The sequence below is a fragment of the Pollicipes pollicipes genome, unplaced genomic scaffold, assembly GCF_011947565.3.
Source record: "Pollicipes pollicipes isolate AB1234 unplaced genomic scaffold, Ppol_2.1 Scaffold_4295;HRSCAF=5057_pilon_pilon_pilon, whole genome shotgun sequence".
NCBI lineage: Eukaryota > Metazoa > Arthropoda > Thecostraca > Pollicipedomorpha > Pollicipedidae > Pollicipes > Pollicipes pollicipes.
The window spans coordinates 15466587-15490124 of record NW_023596461.1 but is presented as its reverse complement, the minus strand read 5'-3'; the positions used below and the strand labels follow the sequence as shown (position 1 = coordinate 15490124).

The 23538-nt window shown below is 49.5% G+C and overlaps 1 protein-coding gene across 1 annotated transcript in view; it reads right to left on the bottom strand.

Moving 5' to 3' along the window:
* Positions 1-23538, bottom strand: part of LOC119097210 (chloride channel protein 2) — a gene marked incomplete at both ends in the record, with an annotated part of 87007 nt that overhangs the window by 52486 nt on the left and 10983 nt on the right. The window contains 2 exon segments of the mRNA XM_037220263.1: positions 383-516; positions 1884-2012. Coding sequence (XP_037076158.1) covers positions 383-516; positions 1884-2012 — 263 coding nt within the window.

Genomic DNA, 23538 nt, shown 5'->3' with positions numbered 1-23538 from the left:
AGATTTAGGAAAGACTGCGTATCGCGCGATATCAGTGCATTTAACCAAGCGCACACGGCATCAATACCATGTCTGCGCTCAGCCATGCCTCGACAGAGCTTTTGTGCCGACGAACCAGCTACCACCTTAATTTTGAACCCTTACGTGCAGTGCAATATCGAAAACTAGTTTGAATTCTTCCCCGAGACTTAAGCATACTTTTCAAATAGTTCGTTCAACATTCGTCTGTCGAGCGCCATAACCGCGCATTACATAATACGGAGTGGGCCTGCAACGGCTTAAGTGATCCGGCCGGCACACGCTGCCGCCAGACGTCCGCCGCCACGGCCCCGGAAGTGGACCGGGCGGCCCAGCGCGGGTCTGCAGCGGTCGCCAGCCTCACCTCCTTGCCCAGCGGGATGCCGGAGCCGAGGCAGGCGGTGAGGCCGACCACCTTGGCCACCAGCGTGCGGAACGTCAGGTACTCATCCAGTGGCACGCCGCGCAGGATCGTCTTCATCTCGGGAATGCCGGAGCCTGCCGGCGATCGACAGTCAGGGCGCCTGCAACCCCTCCCCCCCCCCGCTCCCCGCCCCATTCTGCGTCCCTGCAGACGAGCAGCACGCGCCGGCGACAGATAAACATCGGCGGCGGCGGTTGCACAATTGGCTGTAACGGGATCACGGAGCTCGGCCACAGCCGTCGCCGTTTGTGTAAATTGCGGACGTTCGACCGCGCTCTTATTTGTCCGCAGACGCCGAACTCTGATCTGGCAGCTGCTGCCTTCGGCGCCGGCGTGTGTCATCGTCTGGCGCTGCAGCGCACATCCACTCGACACGCGCGCCCACACCACATCCACGGACACGAACCCCGACGCGGTGTCACTGCGAGCCGCGGCGGCGGCAATTCCGCTCCCCGCCGGCCTGCTCCAGCCGCTGTACTGGGTCTGATACGTCACGGCGGTGCCAGGGATTAGCCGCCTCGTTAGGCCAACTTATGGCCGGCTCTTTGAAAGGAGACGGCGTTATGCATGGAACGACGGTGGGCTTAGTGGTGACGACGTGTCAGAGCGCGCCGCAGCAGCTGGTGTGAAGAGTGTCACTCGCTGAACGAGGAGTGTCACCTAGTAAACGGCGCAGGACGGGAAAGAGACACTCAAGAGCGGCAGAGAACTAGAGGAATGACGCTCGCTGAGCAGCAGAGGACAAGAGAAATGACGCTCAATGGACAGCGGAGGACGAAGGAAGAGGACTGCCTCCTGGACAGCGCAAGTCAAGAGGTATGTCCTTCAGAGGAGTAGAGGACTTGAAATTTTTTCCACTGAGCAGAAAAGAGCGTATGCTGGTATAGGGTGGTCTTCGAAACCTTGGTAATGTACAACAGAGCCGGTCTGATACACCACTGGCCGCGATGAATATCTACAGTCCGTTTACAATTTGATCATGCTTTAACTGGAATTGCAGGCATCGGGTTGAATCTCGGTATCGTTTTCACAATTACGAGCGACAGTAAAAGGCTAACTTCAACCGGGAGCGCTTGTGGCGAAATGTAACTGGACGCATCTGCATACCGACGTCGCAATAAATTGATGGCAGTTGGCACACCGCCGATGTCAGCGCCGCTCCATCACCAGCGGGTCTGCGGCAGGCCCACCCTCCCGACTCCGGTGCGACCAGCGGGTCCGCGGCAGGCCCACCCTCCCGACTCCGGTGCAACCAGCGGGTCTGCGGCAGGCCCACCCTCCCGACTCCGGTGTTACCATCGGGCCTGCGGCAGCCCCACCCTCCCGACTCCGGTGCGACCAGCGTGTCCGGGGCAGGTCCACCCTCCCGACTCCGTTGCGTGTCATCGAATACTGTCTGGTGACGTTTGGAGCGCGCCGCCCAGCCCCACATGACGCTCACCGACGGCCGATTTGGAGACGATGTGCACGAAGGCGGCGGAGAACAGGATCAGGCTGATGGGCAGCGTGACCCAGGCGATGTACTGCAGCACCGGGTGTGTCGTCAGGTCCCGGTACAGCCAGATGCGCGCTGCAACGCCGGGTCAGGTCATCTCGCGGCCCGCCGCCGACCTCATTACGTCAGGTCACAGCACAGGCCTCGGACGGCGGCCCACACACCGAATGTGGCCACGAGATGACAGGCACGCTGCCGACGTCAAAGGCATGGAACAACATCGTGGCGTTGACCAGAAGCACACCGCGGATTTGTAACGCGTGTGCATGCGGTTCCGAGGAAGACAGACCCCGGACACTCGGAAAATGTGTGTTAGTCGGCATACGTGCTGTATACAAGGGGCCAAAAACGCAAACGCGATTATAGAGATAATAAACATCATCCTGTTTATCCGTATCGCATCACCCACTGTCGATCAGCATATACGCCAGAACATGGGCACCTTGAAATGATATGGAACAGGCAGAGGTCGACGGATTTGTCAGTTTTATCGCGAATCAATGGTTGTCAGGCGTACCCACTGAAAATACGAACGTCGCTGTAATTTGGACACTACTGTGCCTTTTTTGACTTCCTTGAAAGAGCTCATTTTGGAGCTCTCTCTCACTGTGAGCATCGATTATCAACATCAAGCAGTACAGAAGGATGGTTTCGATTTTCATGATACGATATTACAAATTCATACTTTCCCAATTCTACTCTGATGTAACCGACTTCGTCGGTATTTGGACAATTTGTTTTCATTAGTATTCAGTGCCTTCTCCAATAGTGTCTTCTCTTCAGTCTTTTCAGTACTTTTTTCTATACCTGCTTCCAAAAGCGTCATGTGGTTGGTTCGAACTTTAGAGCATGATTGCAATAACAATTGGGCATATTTCACATGAATGGTTACAATTAAAACATGATGTCGGTAGTAAAATCCGCGTTCATTGAGATCAATGGCCCAGTAATGACTGCCTGGCCTCATCCCACCCCATGCAGCCAAATGTGCACGGTCCTTTGTTCGGCGATTGTCTTTTCCCGTACTTGCCATCTACCGCACACCCTTACGCCCAATTTCGTGGCCATTCTGGCGCCTTATGCTCAACGGCGCTAGTCGCTCTGTCCTCCTGTCAGCCTCGGTTTTCCAAATAGCTCCCCCGCTGCCGTCCGCCGCTGCCCCCGTCCTGCAGAAGACGCCACCGCCCCCCCCCCCCCCCCCCCCCCCCCCCCCCCCCCCCCCCCCCCCCCCCACTGCCGTCCCTCTCGCCCCCCCCCCCCGTCCGCAGACTACGTCATCGCCGTCCCTGCTGCCGTCCGCCCCTCCCCCCGTCCGCAGACGACGTCATCCGCCGTCCCTGCTGCCGTCCGCCCCTCCCCCCGTCCGCAGACGACGTCATCGCCGTCCCTGCTGCCGTCCGCCCCTCCCCCCCGTCCGCAGACGACGCCATCACCGTCCATGCTGCCGTCCGCCCCAGCCCCCGTCCGCAGACGACGCCATCGCCGTCCCTGCTGCCGTCCGCTCCAGCCTCCCTCCCCCGCCCCCCGTCTGTACATGACGCTATCGCCGTCCCTTCTGCCGTCCGCCCCAGCCCCCCCCCCCCCTCCGTCCGCAGACGACGCCATCGCCGTCCCTGCTGCCGTCAGCCCCAGCCCCCCCCCCCCCCCCCCCGTCTGCAAATAACGCCACCACCGTCCCCGCCGCCACGCAACGCACGCTGCAGCATCACACCGTCCAGCCGCAGTCTTACACGGACGGGTCCTGCGAACGGCTACCTCAACGGGTTATGTCATAAGAGGGGCCGACAACCCTGGTAATAAAAATGAAGCTTGCCCAAACCAATCAAAACGTCAGAGAAAATGCAACTTTCGGGTTGTCTTACTCACATGACCCGCCGTAAAACCACAACGAGTGATGTCATATTCGGAAGTACCGCTAAAAGCTCCGCCGTGTGTTCAAGCGCCACTATTCTCACATTGAAGCCCAAACTTGCACGCTTACTAGAGTTCAAATGGCGCGATCCTGGCAAAATACGTGATGTCGTACGAATCATGGGGAGATCGTAGTATCTGTATGCACATTAAAAATACATTTAGGTGTTCACATCGCCTACGGATCCCACCTACCGCCGACCGGCCACGGCCAGCGGACCCATCAGCCGGCCGTGGCCTCTGGTACGCTATCGATCAGCATCTGCAGAGGTCGGTCCGCCCGACTCGCCACGGCACGCCGGGGCCGGTGTGGAGGCGGCGCCACACGCGCTCCCCCACGGAGAAGAGCTCTCCTGTCGGCGGCCCAGCGCGCTGCCAATGGGAGCACCATCGCGGACCGGCGCGAGCTGCGTGTGGCGCGAGCTGCGTGAAGCCAGGTGGGAGCTCGCTGTTACCCGTGGGTTGCCCGTGAGCTGATGTCACCGCCGTCAGAGAGCGGATGAAGCCCCGTGCTCACGTGCCCCCGTACAGGCCGGTCTGGGACGCACTGGCCTGCCACCGACCGTTTCCGAGATCAGCGCTGGTGTGCCACGGCGTCCTCGAGACCACCGCTGGTCTGCCATCGACCGTCCCCAAGATCAGCGCTGGTGTGCCACCGCGTCCTCGAGACCACCGCTGGCCTGCCACAAACCGTTCCCGAGATCAGCGCTGGTGTGCCACCGCGTCCCCGAGATCAGCGCTGGTCTGCCGCCGCGTCCCCGAGATCAGCACTGGTCTGCCGCCGCGTCCCCGAGATCAGCACTGGTCTGCCGCCGCGTCCTCGGGTCCAGCGGAGCGTCACGGTGCGGCCGAGTTAGCTAACCGAACAATCGACCCGACACCAGGCCTTTCCGCACCGCCAGGCAACGGCAGCCGGGTTCTACGGCGGCGGAGGCCCGGACAGGGAATATCCGAATGCTGGTTGACATGTCAGCGGTGTTGGATAATCCCTGGACCCACGTATAACGCAGCTGTCGTCGCAACAGCGTGACTCACTGATGGCGACCATTGGTGCGTCAAGCAGTTTTATGAGCTTAATCCTTTTAGCAGCCTCTTACTCTTCATCTAATCGACGTGAAATATGACGACGCATTGCACCAGAAAAGTTGTGTTCGTTTTCTTCCGTCCTATATGGTCAATTTCAGATTTAATGCCGCTCGTTATTTGGGATAATTGTATTATGAGCCATCGTTTATAACTTTTAAATGATTTGTGAGCGAAGCAAAAATGGTAACTTGCGAAGTTTGCAAGATAATTGGATGACTGCTCCGAATTTGAACGGGTGTTGGACAGGCGTGCGAAGGTCACATGATATATGTAGTGGGCGTATGCGAGCGCAAAAGCATTCCTCACGCTACCACTTAGGGGCTGTAGCTGGTTGGTGCGCGTGCGCCTGCAGGCGGGAGGTCTCTGGTTCAAGCCTGCCCTCGGTATGCTTTTCGGCGCACCCGGGAGAAGGCAGCAACTGGGGTAAGATCACCATATTGTGAAAAGAGCACAGGGTCTTCAACTGATACTATGCACTAGGTTCGCGGGGCTTGTCTGTCTTCAAATGACCCGACCGGTTCGGTAACTTGACCCGAGGTCAAGGACGTACGCAAATAGTGACCCACAGGAACAAGTTCCGGATATAGAATTTATGGCACATATTTATGTAAGCGACCAAAGGTTCGCAGTTCTCTTTGACGACCTGCCGGAGAAATCGGGGCAGACACAACGTGGAACAAACGAGTATTCAAACGATGCTGTAGAGGATATACACTGCACAATGCCAGCACATCAGGAATTGGTCTCTCAAACAAACGTTACGTCACAGCGGTCGAGGGTCTCTGATGACATTTAACAGCACCGCAGCGACAACGGGGAAGCGGCGTCTTTGTAGCACGAGGATGGAACAAATTCCGATAGGCCAGGCAGCATTTGAGGTGCGTGGTCTCACAACAGCAGTTTGGGGTGCGGGACGCCTGGTCCGGTATCGACCGATTCGCCAGATTATGTTCTCAGTCGTTACCATTTGGTAAAAATTCACGCAGAAATCAATTGGCTTTACTCGTTTTTCGTGCTATGGAAGGTAATGTGCAAGCAAAAGAATCAGAAGCTGGAAAATCGCCCTGGCATGAAATATCGATTTATCCATGTTTGTTATCATGCGGGGTTTTCGACGCACTCAGCTGTTCAGACTTTGTGGCGGCGATTGCGTCTGACCCTGGAAGGGAGGGGGCACCACTGGGTATACAGCCCCGTGTAACTGGCTTTCCGAACGCGTAACTTAATTATCACACCATTGGTTCCTTATTTATTCACACTGCTTTATTTCCCGCGCGTATTTCATGAAATGTTTAATGAGCATTCATGACGCGATGTTCTAAGCTGCTAATCTCAGCCAAAAGTGTGTGTTGGGGGGGGGGGGGGGGAAGGGGGATCAGACGTAGGGTATGGGACATGGTGTCCAAGCTCCTCTCAGCTAACACTGACGAACTGTGACTGCATGACTGTGAGCACCTAACCAGGCCGCAATACACAACAACAAATAATTGTCCATCAATGCATGCATTAGGTGCTCCAAAATAAGGCGACAATTTCACGATCACTGAAAAGCAAAAACGTTGGAAGAAGCAGGAAGCGTATATAAATTACAAACTTTACAATTCTCGTGTACGCGTTACGCGCGGTGGTTGGGTCACTGACACATCAATGCCAGATGTCTGACAAGTAGGGTAGACACGTACTTTCCTTGGGATTCATTCAGCCCCATGCTTGGCAGTGAACCGCGGCAAGGGGCCACACATGACGGTGGACTCAGCAAACAACCGTCTTTTGTCCCTCTTAGTGCCTGTATTGGTAGGCGATGTGTGCTCACACGCCGTCTTTGGTGCAACCCAAAGAAAGAGGCCAGTTGTGCCAAGTCCGGGGTGTGTGGAGCCCGGGGGCCTCCGATGTGCCGAATAATCGGCCAATCCCGAAAAGGTTCTGCCGCCTGTCTGATTTCCCAGGGGCGCCTTATGGCGCGCTAGCATCTTTTTGGATCGCTCATATTGCAGACACTGTCCGTAAGCACTCACTTTTCTCGGGACGTTTTAAGGACTTACTCAAAACTTCACCGCCCAGCATCAGCCGCTTCTACCGGTAATTCTTTGCGTAACCCAGGTGTGCTGTTGAGTCATAAATAAGTTCCGCACGTTTTGATGTTTTGTGCGAGCGACTTGGAATTTGGGGGGCGTGATGACAGCGAATTTGAAGCAGAATACTTATGTGATGACCTCCAAATGTGGCACTGTCCATTGAAGGCTGTCATTATTGCCAAGACCTATGGTTTAACTTCAGCATTAGCTGCAATGAACAATGACTCGGGGGTTATAACCTGTCGTAATATGTGATCGCTTTACCCTAGCCACAGCCGATCTGTCGGACAGGTTAAAATCCTTTGTTGCACTTGACGACAGACTATTGACATTACAGGATTCAACTGCCGCCGGATTTACGTCATCAATGGCTGAAAACTTAAAACTTCGGACCTCTTCGCAGATACTTACCCCATCACAGATGGCCACCCAGCATGCACAATGGACCGAACCACGCGGGGCTGGGGGCAATGGCCTCCTGTCTCGCCATCACGAGGATTTAATTTACACCACCGGGCCAATCAAGATGATAAGACTTCAAACACAAAATGTTTTTACACCCACAAAGATCGTTTCCTCCATTTCGGGATTGGTGGCGGCCACCGCTCCGCTGGCAGCTGTCCGGACGGTTGATACGGTCAGCCGGTTCAGCGTTGCGTGAGTGTGCAGCTGCCAGGAGCTGGCGCTGCTGATCGCCGATGACGCTTACCTCGCCAGGTGTCCGCTTGTCTGATTGTGGTGCATGATGCATGCTTGTCGAAATAAGGTAGCAGAATATTTGATAGGGTCCATGGCTGAAGAAATGAAGACAGGCGGTAATCTAAGCAAGTGTTTGGCCGCAGGTGAATAAAAACTTATGTTTTGATTGGTGGAAACCGTTTCTCGGCCCAAATTCGCTTACATCCCACGCAGTAAGCAGCCTGCTCAATTAAATTCCACCAAACGATGACACTCTCCCCTCAACTCACTGACCCTCGCAGCCCGCCATGGCATTAGCGCTCGGTCCGTTCTGCCCATAGAGAGATTACGCTAACCCGGCGCTCACTGCCCGTCGCGACAACGCTAACCCGCCGGCATTACCGCGAGTGATGACATCATCATCGATTCCGACGCAGACCAGGATCCCGGCGGCGACGGGCCGACGGCGGTGGTGCCGTCCTAATGGATGCGTTTTGCCCTGCCACATACATACGGCATTGGGGGGCAGCGCGGCACGGAAGCCCGGCCGAGTAATGCGCGACGCTACGCGATGGCCGTTGTCAGAGCGGACGGTAACGCTGGCACGGGCCGAACGGGGAGCACGCGACCAGCCACCGCGCCGGCCGCCGCCGCCGACAGATCGGTACCGGCCCCGCCGCGTCCGTGCCGGCGCATTGCCTGGCACCGCCATGTATTGGACTGTATCGGGAGGCTCTATCGAGCGCCGTCAACAGTTATACATTGTTACACTGGGCCGGTATGAGTGGGTCTACGGCGGATGTGACTCGGAACCGCAGCAGCATCAAACACACGGTTTTCAAGACAAAAATGCCATCACGCAGTGTTCAGCGCAAGTTATCTACACCAACAATAGAAACGCGTCATTCGTGGAGAAGAAAACATTCAAGAGAATAGCCTAGCGTAAATCAGTTATACATTTCAATGCGAGTCAAGACAAACTCGTAGATGTAGACGCATGTACGTTTCGAGTGCCTCCAATGCCAACATGACAGGCCGTGAGATGGTATCGCAAAGGTCTGTAAACTCAAATTGGACAGGAGATTTTTTGCTCGCGCAGCGGGCAAGAGCGATGGTCCGACAACATTCCCCACCCCGCCCTGCCCCATTTGTCGTTTAATACATGACCAAGTCATGTGTCCAATCGAGGCTTTACGACGCACTCAGTAGTTAAGGCTGTAGGAATCCCTCACCCCAGCATGAGGGGTTGGCACAACGTACCTAACAAAGCTGAAGCCACGAAACATCAACAGTGGATACCTCCTCCATGCTCCTGAAGAAGCCAGTGATGTCCGATATGACCGTGAAATGTCAACTAGTGACCTTGCAAGCCAGGTCGACCTGAATGTTAGGAATACAAGACGAAAAGCCTATGGCTTTCCAGATAAGGAAATGATTCCTTTCCAGGCAAATAGGCATAACAATAACTTTTGGATTAGATAAAATATCGATAAATTACCTACGATGCGTTTGATGTGATAGAACATTGTCGCAGGTCGTTGACCTCAGTTCACATGGAAAGCACACGGTTTGGTGTTCAAAGCCACAACCTATTGCCTACGAGCAGAAAATGTCGACGTGCGTCGTAAAATTGGCTCTGAACTAGTCCTTCAGAAATGACGGCATAGCGTTTTGATTTGTCGGCATGCGACTGAGCGTCTGCAAAACATGCACCATGCGACGAGTATGTCATCAGGTAAGCGAACTTTATCAGTTCTGTTTCGCTCAATTTTTCCTGGTCCCAGAATGGCTTCTTGGAGGGAGGTGGAATCTGCCACGCCCACAATCTATCCCCCTCCCCCCCCCCCCCCCAGCGAGAAATGCTGATCTCGTCGATAAATATAAATAAGCAAAATTCCTGGCCTGCATGAAGACGCGACCTGCTCTGAGCTGTGATCCTGTCCCGGAGAACGCATCGCGCGCGTGTCCCCCAGGGCAGCCATGACCTGTCCGGCTGCCGCTGCGTGGCGGGCCCAGAGCGCCGGCCGCGACACGTGATCTGCCGCCGGCCTCGGGGGTCCGCCGGCCCGCCAACGCGCCGCTCCGATGCGTCTCCGACTGGCAATAATGCGGGCCCGTCTGTCGGTGCTCTGCGGTCAGGTGACGCCGACCGTCGACCTCCGTCGGCGGCCACCCGCGGGGCGACGCACGTCCCACGGCGGCGGCGGGGGCGGCCGCCCACGCGGGCATAGCTGGCGGACAACACGACTGGGACCTGTCCTCCTTCGCGATTCCGGGCGGGGCCGAGCACTGCAGCTTCCATAGATGCCCCACCAGCAACTGTCCGCCATGCATGGATATTGGGCATGGGTCTCCTCGCTTCACACCCCACGCTCTCCGCGCCCCTGATACCGAGCAGAACAGCTCCCACTCCAGATAACCGCGACCGGCCACCGCGCGCCATACAAATATACATAGATACAAGTGCTTCCACTTTTGGGCTCGCAAGCCCGCAAGACGCGAGCTTAAAAATGCGGGAAGGCATTAGAGGAGGTACTGCTGGCTATAGTGTGTGCATTGGAGGACAGTCTACGTTATAAATTATCCCACTTGTGTTTTCTTAATCACAACTTGCTAGCAACTACTGCTAATGAATACTGATGGAAGATGAAGTTATATGCTCGTACAAAAAAAAAAATGGTACAACAACGAAGTCAATTTGTATCATAAAGATTTCAAGCTGTGCAATGCATGCCATTTTATGAACAGATAATCCTTGGCATGCTATAGATTTAACAGTCTACTACCACAGCTGAATAACTGTCTGACCTACAGTAAGGTATAATTACTCAACCGTACTTTCTGGGAGGGTGACACCTCAGCACAAGAGCGAGGACCATTCTCAAATAGCCCCCGTATTAGCGGCAGATTCTGCTATGAGTATGTTTCGTATTCAACTAATGAACATTAGCTCCTCCCTCAACAAAACAACAGCCAGTCATCCCTCACTCATCACGCCCATATGTTTTATCACGTTTTTTTCAAAATTACGCTCCTGGATTTTGCACAATATTTTAGGGGTGGTACAAAAATGCTGACTTGGTGAATGAGGCCGGCAACAAGATGCATATTTTCGTCCGACGCTTGGTGCCAAAAATGCTTTTGACGGAAAATTTGATTGACAGCCACGACAAAATATTGCAACGCATTATGCCAAGCATAGCATAGGGTCCCCATGACAATACATCCCGGTACACATCAGGAAGCCTTTCCGTAAATACCCTTTGCCCTATTATATGACACCATAGAACCTTCTGTGGTTTCATCCAAACCCGGCGGAAAAACATATTGTTTTGTAGTTGGTCGCACGACGCGGTGGCAGGTCGGCGACAAATCCATGTATTTACTGTGACCCGGACGGTTGGCCGCTTCGCTGTTTTTTGCCAGTCAACTCTCGGTGTCCTAAACTGGACGGTAGAAAATACCGTAAAATATCTAGATATGGAGGTATTGGTGATAGAAAGTCATAGGCCTTATATCCTATTTTTTCCTTAATGTGGTAGTCAACAGATCTACACTGTTTTTATACTTACGGTCTAGTTTTATTCTGAACTGGATTGTCTTTTATTAGAGATTTGGATATTTGAGCAGCACAGCGCTCATAACTAGTGGATGAAACCCATAGAACATAAGCTCTGTGCTGGTGAGCTTTTTCTTCGTCTGTCTGTAACATTTCACCTTGACCTTTTGGGGAAAACCAGCATTTAGGAGTCCAAATCAACATTAGGGTGGGACAGAACCTAGAAAGAAAGTGATTTAAACTAACGTAAAGGGGGCATCACGCATGACAAGGTAAATTGAAGGGGTCACCATGCATGAACAAGGTTTCCAGGGCCTCATTATGCATGACAAGTATCACAGCTGATGTGACATTTGTTTCCCTTTTGGTGTGCAAAGAGCCATTTTGGCCTGCTGATTCGGTTGGTGCCAGTGTAAGGACGTTGGTAATGAAGGGTTGCATTTTGGTGTCAGTTGATTTTGTTTCCATCATCTGAAAGGCCGATTTTAAAAATATCTGCATAATGGATGAAAAGGATGGTGACCAAAACCTGCAACCCTTAACCTGAACCGCTTCTTTATACTGCTGGCTGATGCGATGGGGAGCTAACCCTTATCGTTTTCAAATTAGGAGAGGTAGAGCCTGGTGGAGAAAAAAAAACAGTGGATTGTTTCCGACAAGACCTCGTGATTAATAATAGCTTCGTTTTGCTAATTAACCCCACTAGGCCAAGTCAAAGGTCAAATTTTCCTAAAAATCTTGTTCAGCTTCCCATGCTTGTAAGTACGAAACCATGCCGAATAACAACATGAAACGTACGATACATATTCCTTGTCTCATTTTGAGTCCATTGGTATGAACTCTTCATCTGTTCCGAGCCTTATTTGTAACACTGTATTAGCCCTCGCGCGCGGTCCGCGGAAAAGTGGGTTGACGCCGGCCACTCTCGCCGGCTGTGGATTGTCTTGCCTTGTTCCTAGAGTTTCTGAGAAACCAGAATGCCAGAGTCACGTTTTTGGCATCAAAACACGTCCCACGTATGCATCATATGCAATCAAATATTTGGGCACGACTGCACGAAATGCCCGGCTGGTTTCCTTAGGAAACCTCAGGGGTGGGGGGTGTTGCAGCCCTCCCCTATCAAGGCGAGGGTTAGTATATATTGTTCAAAAGGAACTAGCAGGTTTATGAAAGGCAAACAAGAAGCCTGAATGCAATAACTTGTAACAGGTTGTTTGTGGCAGCTTCCCCTCTGGCCCCTGTGGTCTTTGAACGTCCCATACACACACTAGGGAGCCCTCGGAACTAATATGGGGCTCTTTGGCCGTCCAGGGATCGCATACACCGTTCAGGGCCTTCTGTGTGCTCAGGGCCCTTGCGATCGCCTATGGGCCGGTTTGGCTGCTCTGGACTACCCTCGTCACTGCGGTCTCACCAGGTGGCCTCTGACCATTGACCAGCCCTGGTGGCACTCGTATCTGACAGCTCAGGGACGTCGCTAGTTGCCCCATGCACCGCAGTCCACCATGGGCACCTCCGATCGCTCGGGGGCCCTTTTGGCCTCCAAAGCGCTCGTATAGCTATTGAGGGCTCGCCGGCCACTCAGTGGCCTATTCCGTCATCAGAGCAATTCAGTCTTCCTCGAGTATAATAGACAGCTAGGATCTGCAATAGTTTGTTTGTATCCAGTTAGGTAACACGTGTCCTTTCGTGATTCGAACAGCGGGATATCGTTAAGCTTGAGCCCAAAATATATGGCACCTGCGGTTAATCAAAACGCGCAACATTCTTCTAATGTTGGACTGCAATCGTACATAATAGTCTGTTGTTCCTTTTTGCTTCTCTCAGCGGGCCCCCAAAAAAAATGAAGCAAGTGGTATTTTTTCTTCCAACAGCCCTGTAAACCCACCTTTCCGTGACCCCAGTGCATCCCTCTTCCAGCACGTTTCAACTTCTTCTTGCCAAGCATGTGTGCAGTCGTTTTCACCTTAACATGCGCCCGGGTGGCAGGCTGGATATCCTTCGCTCGGGGGTCAATTTGACACCCCTTGATATCTCGAGAACTATGAGAGCTAGAAACACCAAGTTAACTGGGTATGTTGACCTGTACGTGAACTGACTTATGTCAAAGGTTGAGGTTCGTAGGTCATGATCTTCGGGTAAAGAAGGTCAAGCAAGGTCAAATTCCAGGTTGGTCTCTTAAGCGCCCCCAGAGCCTAGATAACTGCTTCTAAACAAAAGGTCATGGTCATGACCTTTTATCATTTAAGGTCAGTCACCTTGTTTGACCATTTGAACGTTATGTTGACCAAAATTATACAAGATTGCTTTGAGCTTTGCATTTGAATAAGCGACAAGGACTGCGCTACGCAGTATGTTCCTAAAAACAAAATGTTAACCCAAACCTATTATTATCTACTAAAGATAATGACTTATTCCGATGTATAATGACCTATTCTGACCTCTGAGAAGTCCATGGAAGATGTAGAATGGGGCTGCTGCCATCAATTAATTCAAAATGAGCACCAGAAACTACCCCATGCAGCAAGCCCTATAGCAATAAAACAGGTCAGTTTTGACCTTGTTCTGACCTTCATACCTGACCTTAGGTCAATGGAATTTGCTCATTCAATTGTTGTATTGTCTAAGAAAGCATTTCAGAGATGTATGGTTTCATTTAACACTCTGTTGTTGCATCAGATTGAACGATTTCCTAGAAATTGACTTTGCTGAAACCATGGGCTGACTTTGACCTGCCATAGATCAGTGACCTTACAAGGTACATCAAAATTGTATACCAAACGATCCACTCTTCAATTGTCTACAGCTATGCAAAATTCAGTGCGGTTACGCCATGCTGTTCGAAAACCACTCCGGAAAAACCTTGGCGAAGGGTCAATTTTACGCCCTCCCCCACCGGAGCACTTGGGTGGGGAGGTCAAATTGACCCCTGCCCCGAAGGTTTTTCCGGAATGGTTTCCGAGCGGCGCGGTGCAGCTGCGCCAAATTTTGCATAGCTGTAGACAACTGAATAGCGGATTGTGGGGCATCAATAATTTCGATGTATATTATGACGTCGCTGACCTATGGCAGGTCAAAATCAAGCTATGGTTTCAGCGAAGGCAATGTCTAAGGAATCGTTCAATCTGATTCAAACAACGGAGAGTTAGACGAAGCTATGCAGCTCTGAGATGCTTTCTTAGGCAACAAAACAATTGAATGAACGAATTACATCGACCAAGGTCAGATATGAAGGTCAGGCCAAAGCCAAAACCAACCAGATTTTTTACTCTAGGGCTTGCTGTATGGGGTAGTTTCTGGCGCCCATCTCGAATTCATTGATAACGAGAATCGCATTATACACCTTGCATGAACTTCTTAAAGGTCAGAATAGGTCACTGACCTAAAATTACCTAGGTCAGCATTTTGCTTTTAGGAGCATACTGCCTGACATAATCGTTGTCGCTTATTCAAATACAAAATTATCTGCAGTATTGTATGATGTTGGTCACCATGACCTTCAAAGGATTAAACAAGTTCATTTACCCTAAATGGGCATGTAACACTTTGCTTAGAACAGTTATTTAGGTTTTAGGGGGCCTTTGGAGAGCAATCTGGAGTTTGTCATTATTTGACCTTATTTGACGCAAAGATTAGGACCTAGGAGCTTCAAACTCTAATCTGAGTGGGTTCACGCACAAGTTACCATACCCTGTAAATTTGGTGTTTCTAGCTTTCTTAGTTCCTGAGATCTCAGGGGATCAAACTGACCTTCCACCCGAGCGAAGGGCATCCAACCGGCCACCCGGGCGCGTGTTAATTTGAGCCCACCCCGGAACCCAATATATTACTTCTTCCTTGCCAGGCAGCCGGGAACCCAGCATTATGCCTACATGTACTAATTGCTGGGGCATTGCGAAATTCATCCATTACACAACACATGTCGCGCCAGGCTTGGAGCACGCCTTAAGCATGGTGGATAGTGTGATGATGGATGAGGTGGAGCTCGAACCATACATGTGGTTTCACAAGAGGACATGGCCGCCTCGAAAAGACCCGTTTATTAGACGTCATCACAGAGTGCCGCCCGCCAGCGGTTCGAAGTTCAGCTACCCAGGCTCTCGAGGCCCTTCGTCTTTTTATCGCAGTCGAGAAAAGCGATCTCAGCAGTAGATTGACCTTAAACGTGACGCCCGGCAGGTGCCGGGTGAAGAAGACGACTGTTTGTATTATTATATTATATATATTATTCCGCAGTCTTGGGCCGGTGTGCATGCATTCGTTGTAGTAGTGGTTATCCTGACATAAGTTGTAATTTGAAAGGCGTTGCATTAATAAGCGTTCCAGCCGTGTACGCGCCATTGAAAACTGCGGTGATGAAAGGGACTTTCTGCGATCCTTCGATTCCTGGTGGCGCCACAGGGCATTAATTTCATCGTCATTTCACGTCATATAGTGTCATGTCACGCTACTGACGACAATTTTGCTTGCTTAAATTTTGTCGGCGATAAAAAATAGTTTGTCACCCCTGCGCCATTTATCCAAAACATGACAGGTCACGTAGAACACAGATCACATACAAACACTTAATGGTCTGTGGGTACACCTGATGGATGCAACAACGCAGGGCATGTTCAAACAGCAAAACAGCATCGGATGCTTGGATTGAATTGAAAGCACGGTCCTGCATTTGGATTGCAATATATGTCTATACAATCAATAACATCAAAGCAATCCAGCTTTCAGCAGATCAGGCTTTATATGCAAGTAGTGGAATGCAATAAGGCAGAATTTCTCGCTATTTGCAAACAATTATTTGATAGTTAGCCGGAATAAGACTGCACGCAAGTACCGACTACAAAACCATCCCAGCGATCCCAACAAAGATTCAAAATAAACTCGCTGTAGGACGAGATCGGCTCACGGAAGTTGGCAAGAGTTGGCTTAAGTCGTCAGCTGTTCAGGGAACTCTGGCACGCCTGCAAGTGGTGTACGAATGAGCTCGCATTAAATAGATCATCAGCTGTCCAGGGGCATGACTCATGGTCTTTAAGGCGCACTTGTCTCCGATCATTAAGCTCGTCTTTCCATGACATGATTTTGTGTGTGAGGTCATTTATTTTACCGTGTATACGCCAGGATTTTGTTCGCAAAATACATACCTTGACTAGTTTGAAGTTGGCACTGCCTTTGACTTTGGATGTTCAATTTGCGGTTACAAGAGGCATGCCTGCATATATTATATATATATATATATATATATATATATATATATATATATATATATATATATATGTGTGTGTGTGTGTGTGTGTGTGTGTGTGTGTGTAGGTCTGAAATGTCTTCATATGAACCTAGGTAAATGTAAATTTAGTCTTGATTATGCATTTTGATCCTTTTTGTCAGGTCCCTTGATGGCACGACATGACAAAAACAAAAGCAGGACAAAAACACAACAGAAAGGATGAATATGCTTCAAAGTTTCTTACGCATTCTTGTTTTGTCACTAACAATATTATAGGGCTGGGTATTTGTACTTCGAATGAAAAATACGGTTGGCGGACCCATGCGGGCTATCTGGAGGACATCTGCTCTGCGGAGCGGGCGCGGCTCTTCAGATTTGGGTGCGCGGTGTGAGCGGGCATTCCAAGTTTCAAAAAGTAGGACCGTCAATAAATGCTTGGCGGGTAACGGCCATTCTCGTTTCAGATAATTTCACTGTCGCGTGGCAGCACCCAACACTTCTTAACACTTCAATAACTACACAGCAACTGCTCTCCGGTATCTCCTGCACCGGTCGACCTCTGGACCAGGCCGGTACCTTCATCGGTCGACCTCTGGACCAGGCCGGTACCTACACCGGTCGCCCTCTGGAACAGGCCGGTACCTTCACCGGTCGACCTCTGGAACAGGCCGGTACCTTCACCAGTCAGCCTCTGGAACAGGCCTGGTACAGTATGCGCCCGCCATCACCTCTCGAGCCGAGGACGTCGGACGCTCGCTGAATAGGGAGCAGCCTCGGGGTCGGCTGGGGGAGTGGTGGACGCGGAGGATGGGGACGGGGGTTACAGCGTTGGCGCCGTCGCAGCCCGCCGGCCGGCGGTGCCGGGCGCGGTCGGTGACGGTCCAGACAGCACCCGCTGCAGGAGCGGCTCGATAGAGGCGCAGACGGAGCGGCTGCACTACGACGACAGTTTGAGCTCCGACGAGCCAGGGGAGGGGCGAAAACGTGGAAGAGTTCGAATTCGCCGCAGACGCATACTAAGCTGTCATTGCAGTAAACGCAGGCCACTCTCCTTTTATGTGTTTCAGCCGCGTGACCACTCTCTTATGACCTAGTGTTTTATGTATTGTGTTTTCTTATAGAGGATACTCCTCCCTAATATGGGTGAATATAAAAGCAGTCTTGGCTTCCTGTCGAAAATGTGGAGGAGTGGCTTGACTCATGTCCCACACCTCTTTTTAAACCTGATAACAGCTGTTTCGCAACGCTTTACTTTTGGTCGCTTGAGAAAGAAGCAATGAAACTATCAAACGTACCATGTAACATCTCAACATGACCGCCCGATGTCACCCTGACCCTCCTGGTCAGCTTCCAGTTGACATATTTTGACAGTATTCCCACATTCAAAATAGCCGAATATGTTCCGGTTAGAATATATGTTAAGTGAAAATCCCATTTCAGGATGTGACATGTAAGTTAGCCGATTGTCTGTCTATTTTATTCGCGATATAAACCCACATAAGAACATCAATACCATGTCAAAATTGAACGATAGGAAAAAAAGCCGATGCATGGATGGCAGATTGTTTCAGATGATCACTTCCATGCAGGAGAAAGGTCTTTAAAACAGTCTGCCAAAATGGTGATGAACTCTGATGCGAGATGGTATCGGCTGGCTGAATTACACGCTTTCTCTAAAACTTTAAGGCGTGAGTTTTCCATGTCAAAGCCCGTCCCAATTCTTATCGGGTGGGGGTCAAATTGACCACCCAAAGGTTTTTCTAAGGTGGTTTCCGAAAAGCGCGGCTACGCCGCGCCAAATTTTGCATAAATGTAGACAACTGAATAGCGAATCGTCTGACATCACAACTTGAGATGCACCTTGCAAAGTCGCTGATCTATGGCAGGTCAAAGTCAGGTCATGGTTTCAGCGAAGGCAATTTCTAGGGAATCGTTCAATCTGATCCAACAACGGAGAGTTAGACGAAGCCATGCATCTCTGAAACACTTTCTTAGACAACACAACAGTTGAAGGAACAAATTGCATTGATCTAGGGTCAGGCATGAGGGTCAAAACAAAGTCAAAACAAAGTTGCTTTATTTCTCTAGGGCTTGCTATATGGGATAGTTTCTGGCGCCCATTCCAAATTTGCTGATAGCAAGAACCGCACTATGCGCCTTTCATGGACTTCACAAAGGTCAGAATAGGTCACTGACCTGAAATAACCCAGGCCAACATGTTGTTTTTAAGAACACACTGCCTAGTATAATCTTTGTCGCTTATTCAAATGCAAAACTCAAAGCAGTCTTCTATGATTTTGGTCGCCATAGCCTTCAAGAGGTCAAAAAGGTTACTGACCTTAAATGAGTATGCGAGCTTTTGCTCACAACAGGTATATACATCTGGGTTTTTTGGAGACCAGCCTGGATATTTACCTTGTTTGACATAATTTGACCCAAACGCCACGACCTAAGAACCTTAAACTTTGACCTAAGTGAGTTCGCATATGGGCCAACATCCTCTGTGAATTTGGTGTTCCTAGCTCTCTTAGTTCCTGAGATATCAGGGGGGCAAATTGAGCCCCACCCGAGCGAAGGGTATACAGCCGGCCACCCGGGCGCGTGTTAATGATTACCTAGAGTTGTCCTCGATTCCTGGGTAGCGTCATCAGCGCTATCATTGGTGCATTCATCTAGATGTAAAACAATATGGCAAGAAGAGAATTACGCGGCATCCATCCACATTTGTTAGCATTCACAGAACCTGGGAAAAATTGATTGATGGTGATTGTTTTGTATTTCTGAACAACAAACCGTTGTATACCACCGTTGCATGAAAACAAAATTTGTAGGATATTTAAAAACAATTTGTGTCATGTAATTGACAAAAGGCAACTCATGCATAACGAAATTTGCCATTGGGCCCACCGATTCATATATATTACACGAAAATGTGTAGACGCATATCTTAAAAGTCAGCACACGTAAAACCGACTTGAAACTGTCCCTCTTAATGATGTCGCATTTTCATCGCTTGATTTGCATCTCAGGCATGCCTGTTGGGCACTTCTGCCACATACTGAGAGAGAAGATTGTCTAAACTAGCAGCACTGGGTTTGCGGCGCAATGACACGATTTGTGTGACATTTTGGAAAACGGTGTTGCTGGTTCAATATTTTACTCTTCGCTTTTCTTGCAAAAGCGACCATCGTGGAATCATGCGTGAAATCAGCCGTCTAAAAGATGGAAGATGCACTCATGTCATTAAAAACAAATAAGAAGGAGGTTGTCGATCGATCGAAGGAGGTCGTCAATTCGAGTCCGAGCAAGTGTGTTATTTAGAGTAAAATGCTCGTGCGATACAGAAGCCAGATAGCGTTATCGTAGGAAGATCAGAGCACTATGTATGAGCACATCGGCGTAATCAAAGCATTGCTGGTCTAAACAAGTCGTCCAAGCATTAATGGTGTATCCGCCCCGCCTCCAACAGGCCACTTCCTGAAGATGTCAGTCTTGGACGAGACAATGTCTGCAACGTCATTGAAAGCAAAAAAAAGTTAAATTCGCGTAAAAACGGCAACACGTCATTGAAAACCGAACTCCTGCCTTAACTTAAACACGGTTATGTTCCGCCGGTGTCGCATTCTTGCGCACATGTATGTACCAATTACAAATAAAAACTTGTTTCGACACAAAAAATTCAAATAATTAAAATCACTATAACTTTAAACCAACAACCACAACCACCACTCTCGCTGCTGTATTGGCTGATCGAATGGAATGAAAAGAAAGAAGATGAACTTGGGTAAGCATTATGTATTACAGGTTTTCGTCCAAAAATCCACAATTCACAATTTTCATAGAGGCCGCTACGTATAACTTAGCTCGACGACGGCAGCTTAGTCGGATGAGGACTGACATCGAGCCGTAACTAGAAGTGATGAGCATCACTAGCTCTTCTAAAACCATTACCACTGATGCTCCTACCGATGTTCTTTATCGAAGCAGCTTTCTATATCATGCTCATAAAATAAGCATTTTATAGTGTGCTCTAACAACAACTTGCTTATTTTCAGGAATCAAATGATTTTGAAAATGAGTAGCATTAACTAAGTTGAGGAGCACACTAATTTGCGACACGATAAATTTATGTCGGCTGTGCAAAAGTTCCAAAGACTTTTGCCCCTGCCCGTCCATTTTCCGTCCATGTTTGTACATTCTTATCTATGTGAATAACGTTCCTCTTTAATGCACTGGACAGCTTGCGTCATTTCTGAGCTTTGTTGTAAGCTACGACGCGTCAGTTTTGTTCGGGGTTTGTTCGGTGCCAGCCTCATTCTAAGAACCGCTCCAAAAATATATTCCGCAGCATCCAGCTGTTCACAGATTTTGCTCCGCGGGTTTAACGCTCAGTCCGACCAACTACTCACGGGAAAGGCTACTGGGCTCAAGCGGAGGCCATTCTCCCGGCCATACTCTCTGATGCTGTCTCCATCGATTGACGAACTACACCGATCTTATGGATGAGTGGAAGAGTTTATGACTGAGCCGCCACTCGCTGAATCACTGAGCGTAACAGAACCGCTGACTACGGAATACACGCCTCCCTGTACTCACTTCACACACAGGCCGTACAACGGGGTTTTTCGTCGCGTGCTGCTGCAGTTCCATCCAATCCCATGGCGACCGTATCTCTGTGGATGTCAGCTACGACAGATGTTTGGGTCCTCAGACACCATTGTTGGAATATGCGACCACTACAATTATTCACTTTTGACACATCAACCCAAATATTTGCTGTCTGGCTATATGACACGAATATTCTTCATCGAAGTTAACATCTTTGTCGTAAAATTGAGTCATCAACATCATGTCTAAGAAATGTGATAGCTGCAAGTCATCCACCATTTTACTAAACTCCTTTAAGGATCTCAGTCGCGCATGATAGTGGTACCATGGAATGACTTACGATAAAAGGAGTAAACAGCTATTGAATAATAACTATTAAATAAACAGCTATTGAATGATTCCAACGTAGCTGACACACATATATATATATATATATATATATATATATATATATATATATATATATGTGTGTGTGTGTTGTGTGGTGTGTGTGTTGGTGTGTGTGTGTGTGTGTGTGTGGTGTGTGGTGTGTGTGTGTGTGTTGTGGTGTGGTGTGGTGTGTGTGTGTGTGTGTGTGTGTGTTGTGTGTGTGTGGTGTGTTGTGTGTGTGTGTGTGTTGTGTGTGTGTGTGTGTGTGTGTGTGTGTGTATTGAAAGACCCAGCAAAGGTATTGAACCTAAACAGGCCCGGCCAACAGTCAAAGAAGACGAATCAAGATGTGTGGTAACAATGGATGGCATGTAACAACCCGTTTGCTCTCGTCAATATTTGCTGGTTTTTAACCATCGGACTCAGCTTGCGAGGAAGGCGGAAGGCATCGCAAATGGAATGGGGTGACACGACGCGAAAGAAAATTAAGAGAGCGGAAAGCCTGAACCCAAAGGCAGTGAAACGATGTCGGATGTGTGCTTCAGGCAACAAAACCAGATGCCCATTGCGATTTACAGAGTGGTGCAAAGTAAGCATCCGAGTGCGGAAAACTCGGACAACGTTATCTTCATCCAGTCCATAAATCGCGCCAGAAACGGTGATGGCTTGCATGCTAACAGGCACTCGGGCGGGGGTCGATATGACACCCGAAGGTTTTTCCAGAATAATTTCCAGGAGACACGTCGTAGCTCCACCAAATTTCACACAGCTAAAGGCAATTAACAAGCTGATTTCATTGCATAAAAAATAAGATTTATCCGGCAACGTCATCCACTTTTGGCAAGTCAAAGACGGGTCATGGCTGCCAGTGAAGGCAATTTCCGAGGAATCTTTCAATGTCATGTGGCAACGGAGAGTTAGACGAAGCCACACATCTCTGAGATATATTTTTTAGACATTTAGGCAGTTAAGTTGAGGGTGATTACAAATCTGATTGATCATGGGTCAATCATAAAGGTCAAACCTAGGTCAAAACCAACCGGCTTTTTACTGGAGATTCTGCATTAGAAAGAGTCGGATTCTGCATTAGAAATGAACTTATTATGTTCATTTCAAATTTTTTGATAACAAGAATCGTAACAAACATCCCCTATCACCTTCTTAAAGTCAGAGTAGGTCACTGACCATAGATGACCCAGACAGGCCTTCTGCTGTTAGAAACATACCGCCTAGCGCAATACTGGATGTTCATTAAAACCTCAAAATAAAAACAAAATAGTGGAATTTCGGCACATGGCCTTCTAAAGGTAAAACAGGGTCACTGAGCTGTTATGAACACAACTGAACTTTTGCTTAGAACATGTATGTAGGTTCACAGCGGCTGCATGAGGAGGTATAGGGTCAAGTTGAACACCAATCTAGAGTTTAACCTTGTTTATCCCGTTTGCCCCGAAGTTCATGACCATAGAGGCTAGCCCATCCAATGAATTTGGTGCATCTGTTTCACTTAGTTTTTAAGATCTCACAGGCGATGGGGGGGGGGGGGTGGAATTGACTACCCGGGTCAATGGGCCCTGACACTCCCCACTCGCGTGGCCGGTTAAACACCGGAGCGAAGCGCAATCAACTGGCTACTCGAGCGCACGTTAAAACAAGCGTGCCGCCTGTGGAGCATATTTCAAATGCATGCATTGCTGAAACCATGGGATCTATCATTAACAAGAAAAGCTTACAGAATACAGCGTCAGCAGAATAAAATAACTACAAAGTAGTCAAAATTGTCCGGTGAACATGCCACAATAATACAAGGCTTCTATTTTCATCCATGAAAACCAGATGTTATCCTGTGCATGGATGATACTGGCGCATGTACCACAACTATCCCCAGTAAGCAGTTCATGGACGTTTTCAGATATTCAGTCGTTATGGAATTTAGCACACAGTCGGTAAATTGCAAAGGTAGGTTGCCAATATATTTGCAATATCATGTTCGGCATTCGATAACTAGTTTTCCCCCAAATATTGCGCAATAATTGTATTACACTAATTACATCTGCACCCAGTGTCGAAGCATCTAATTAAAGACGGCAA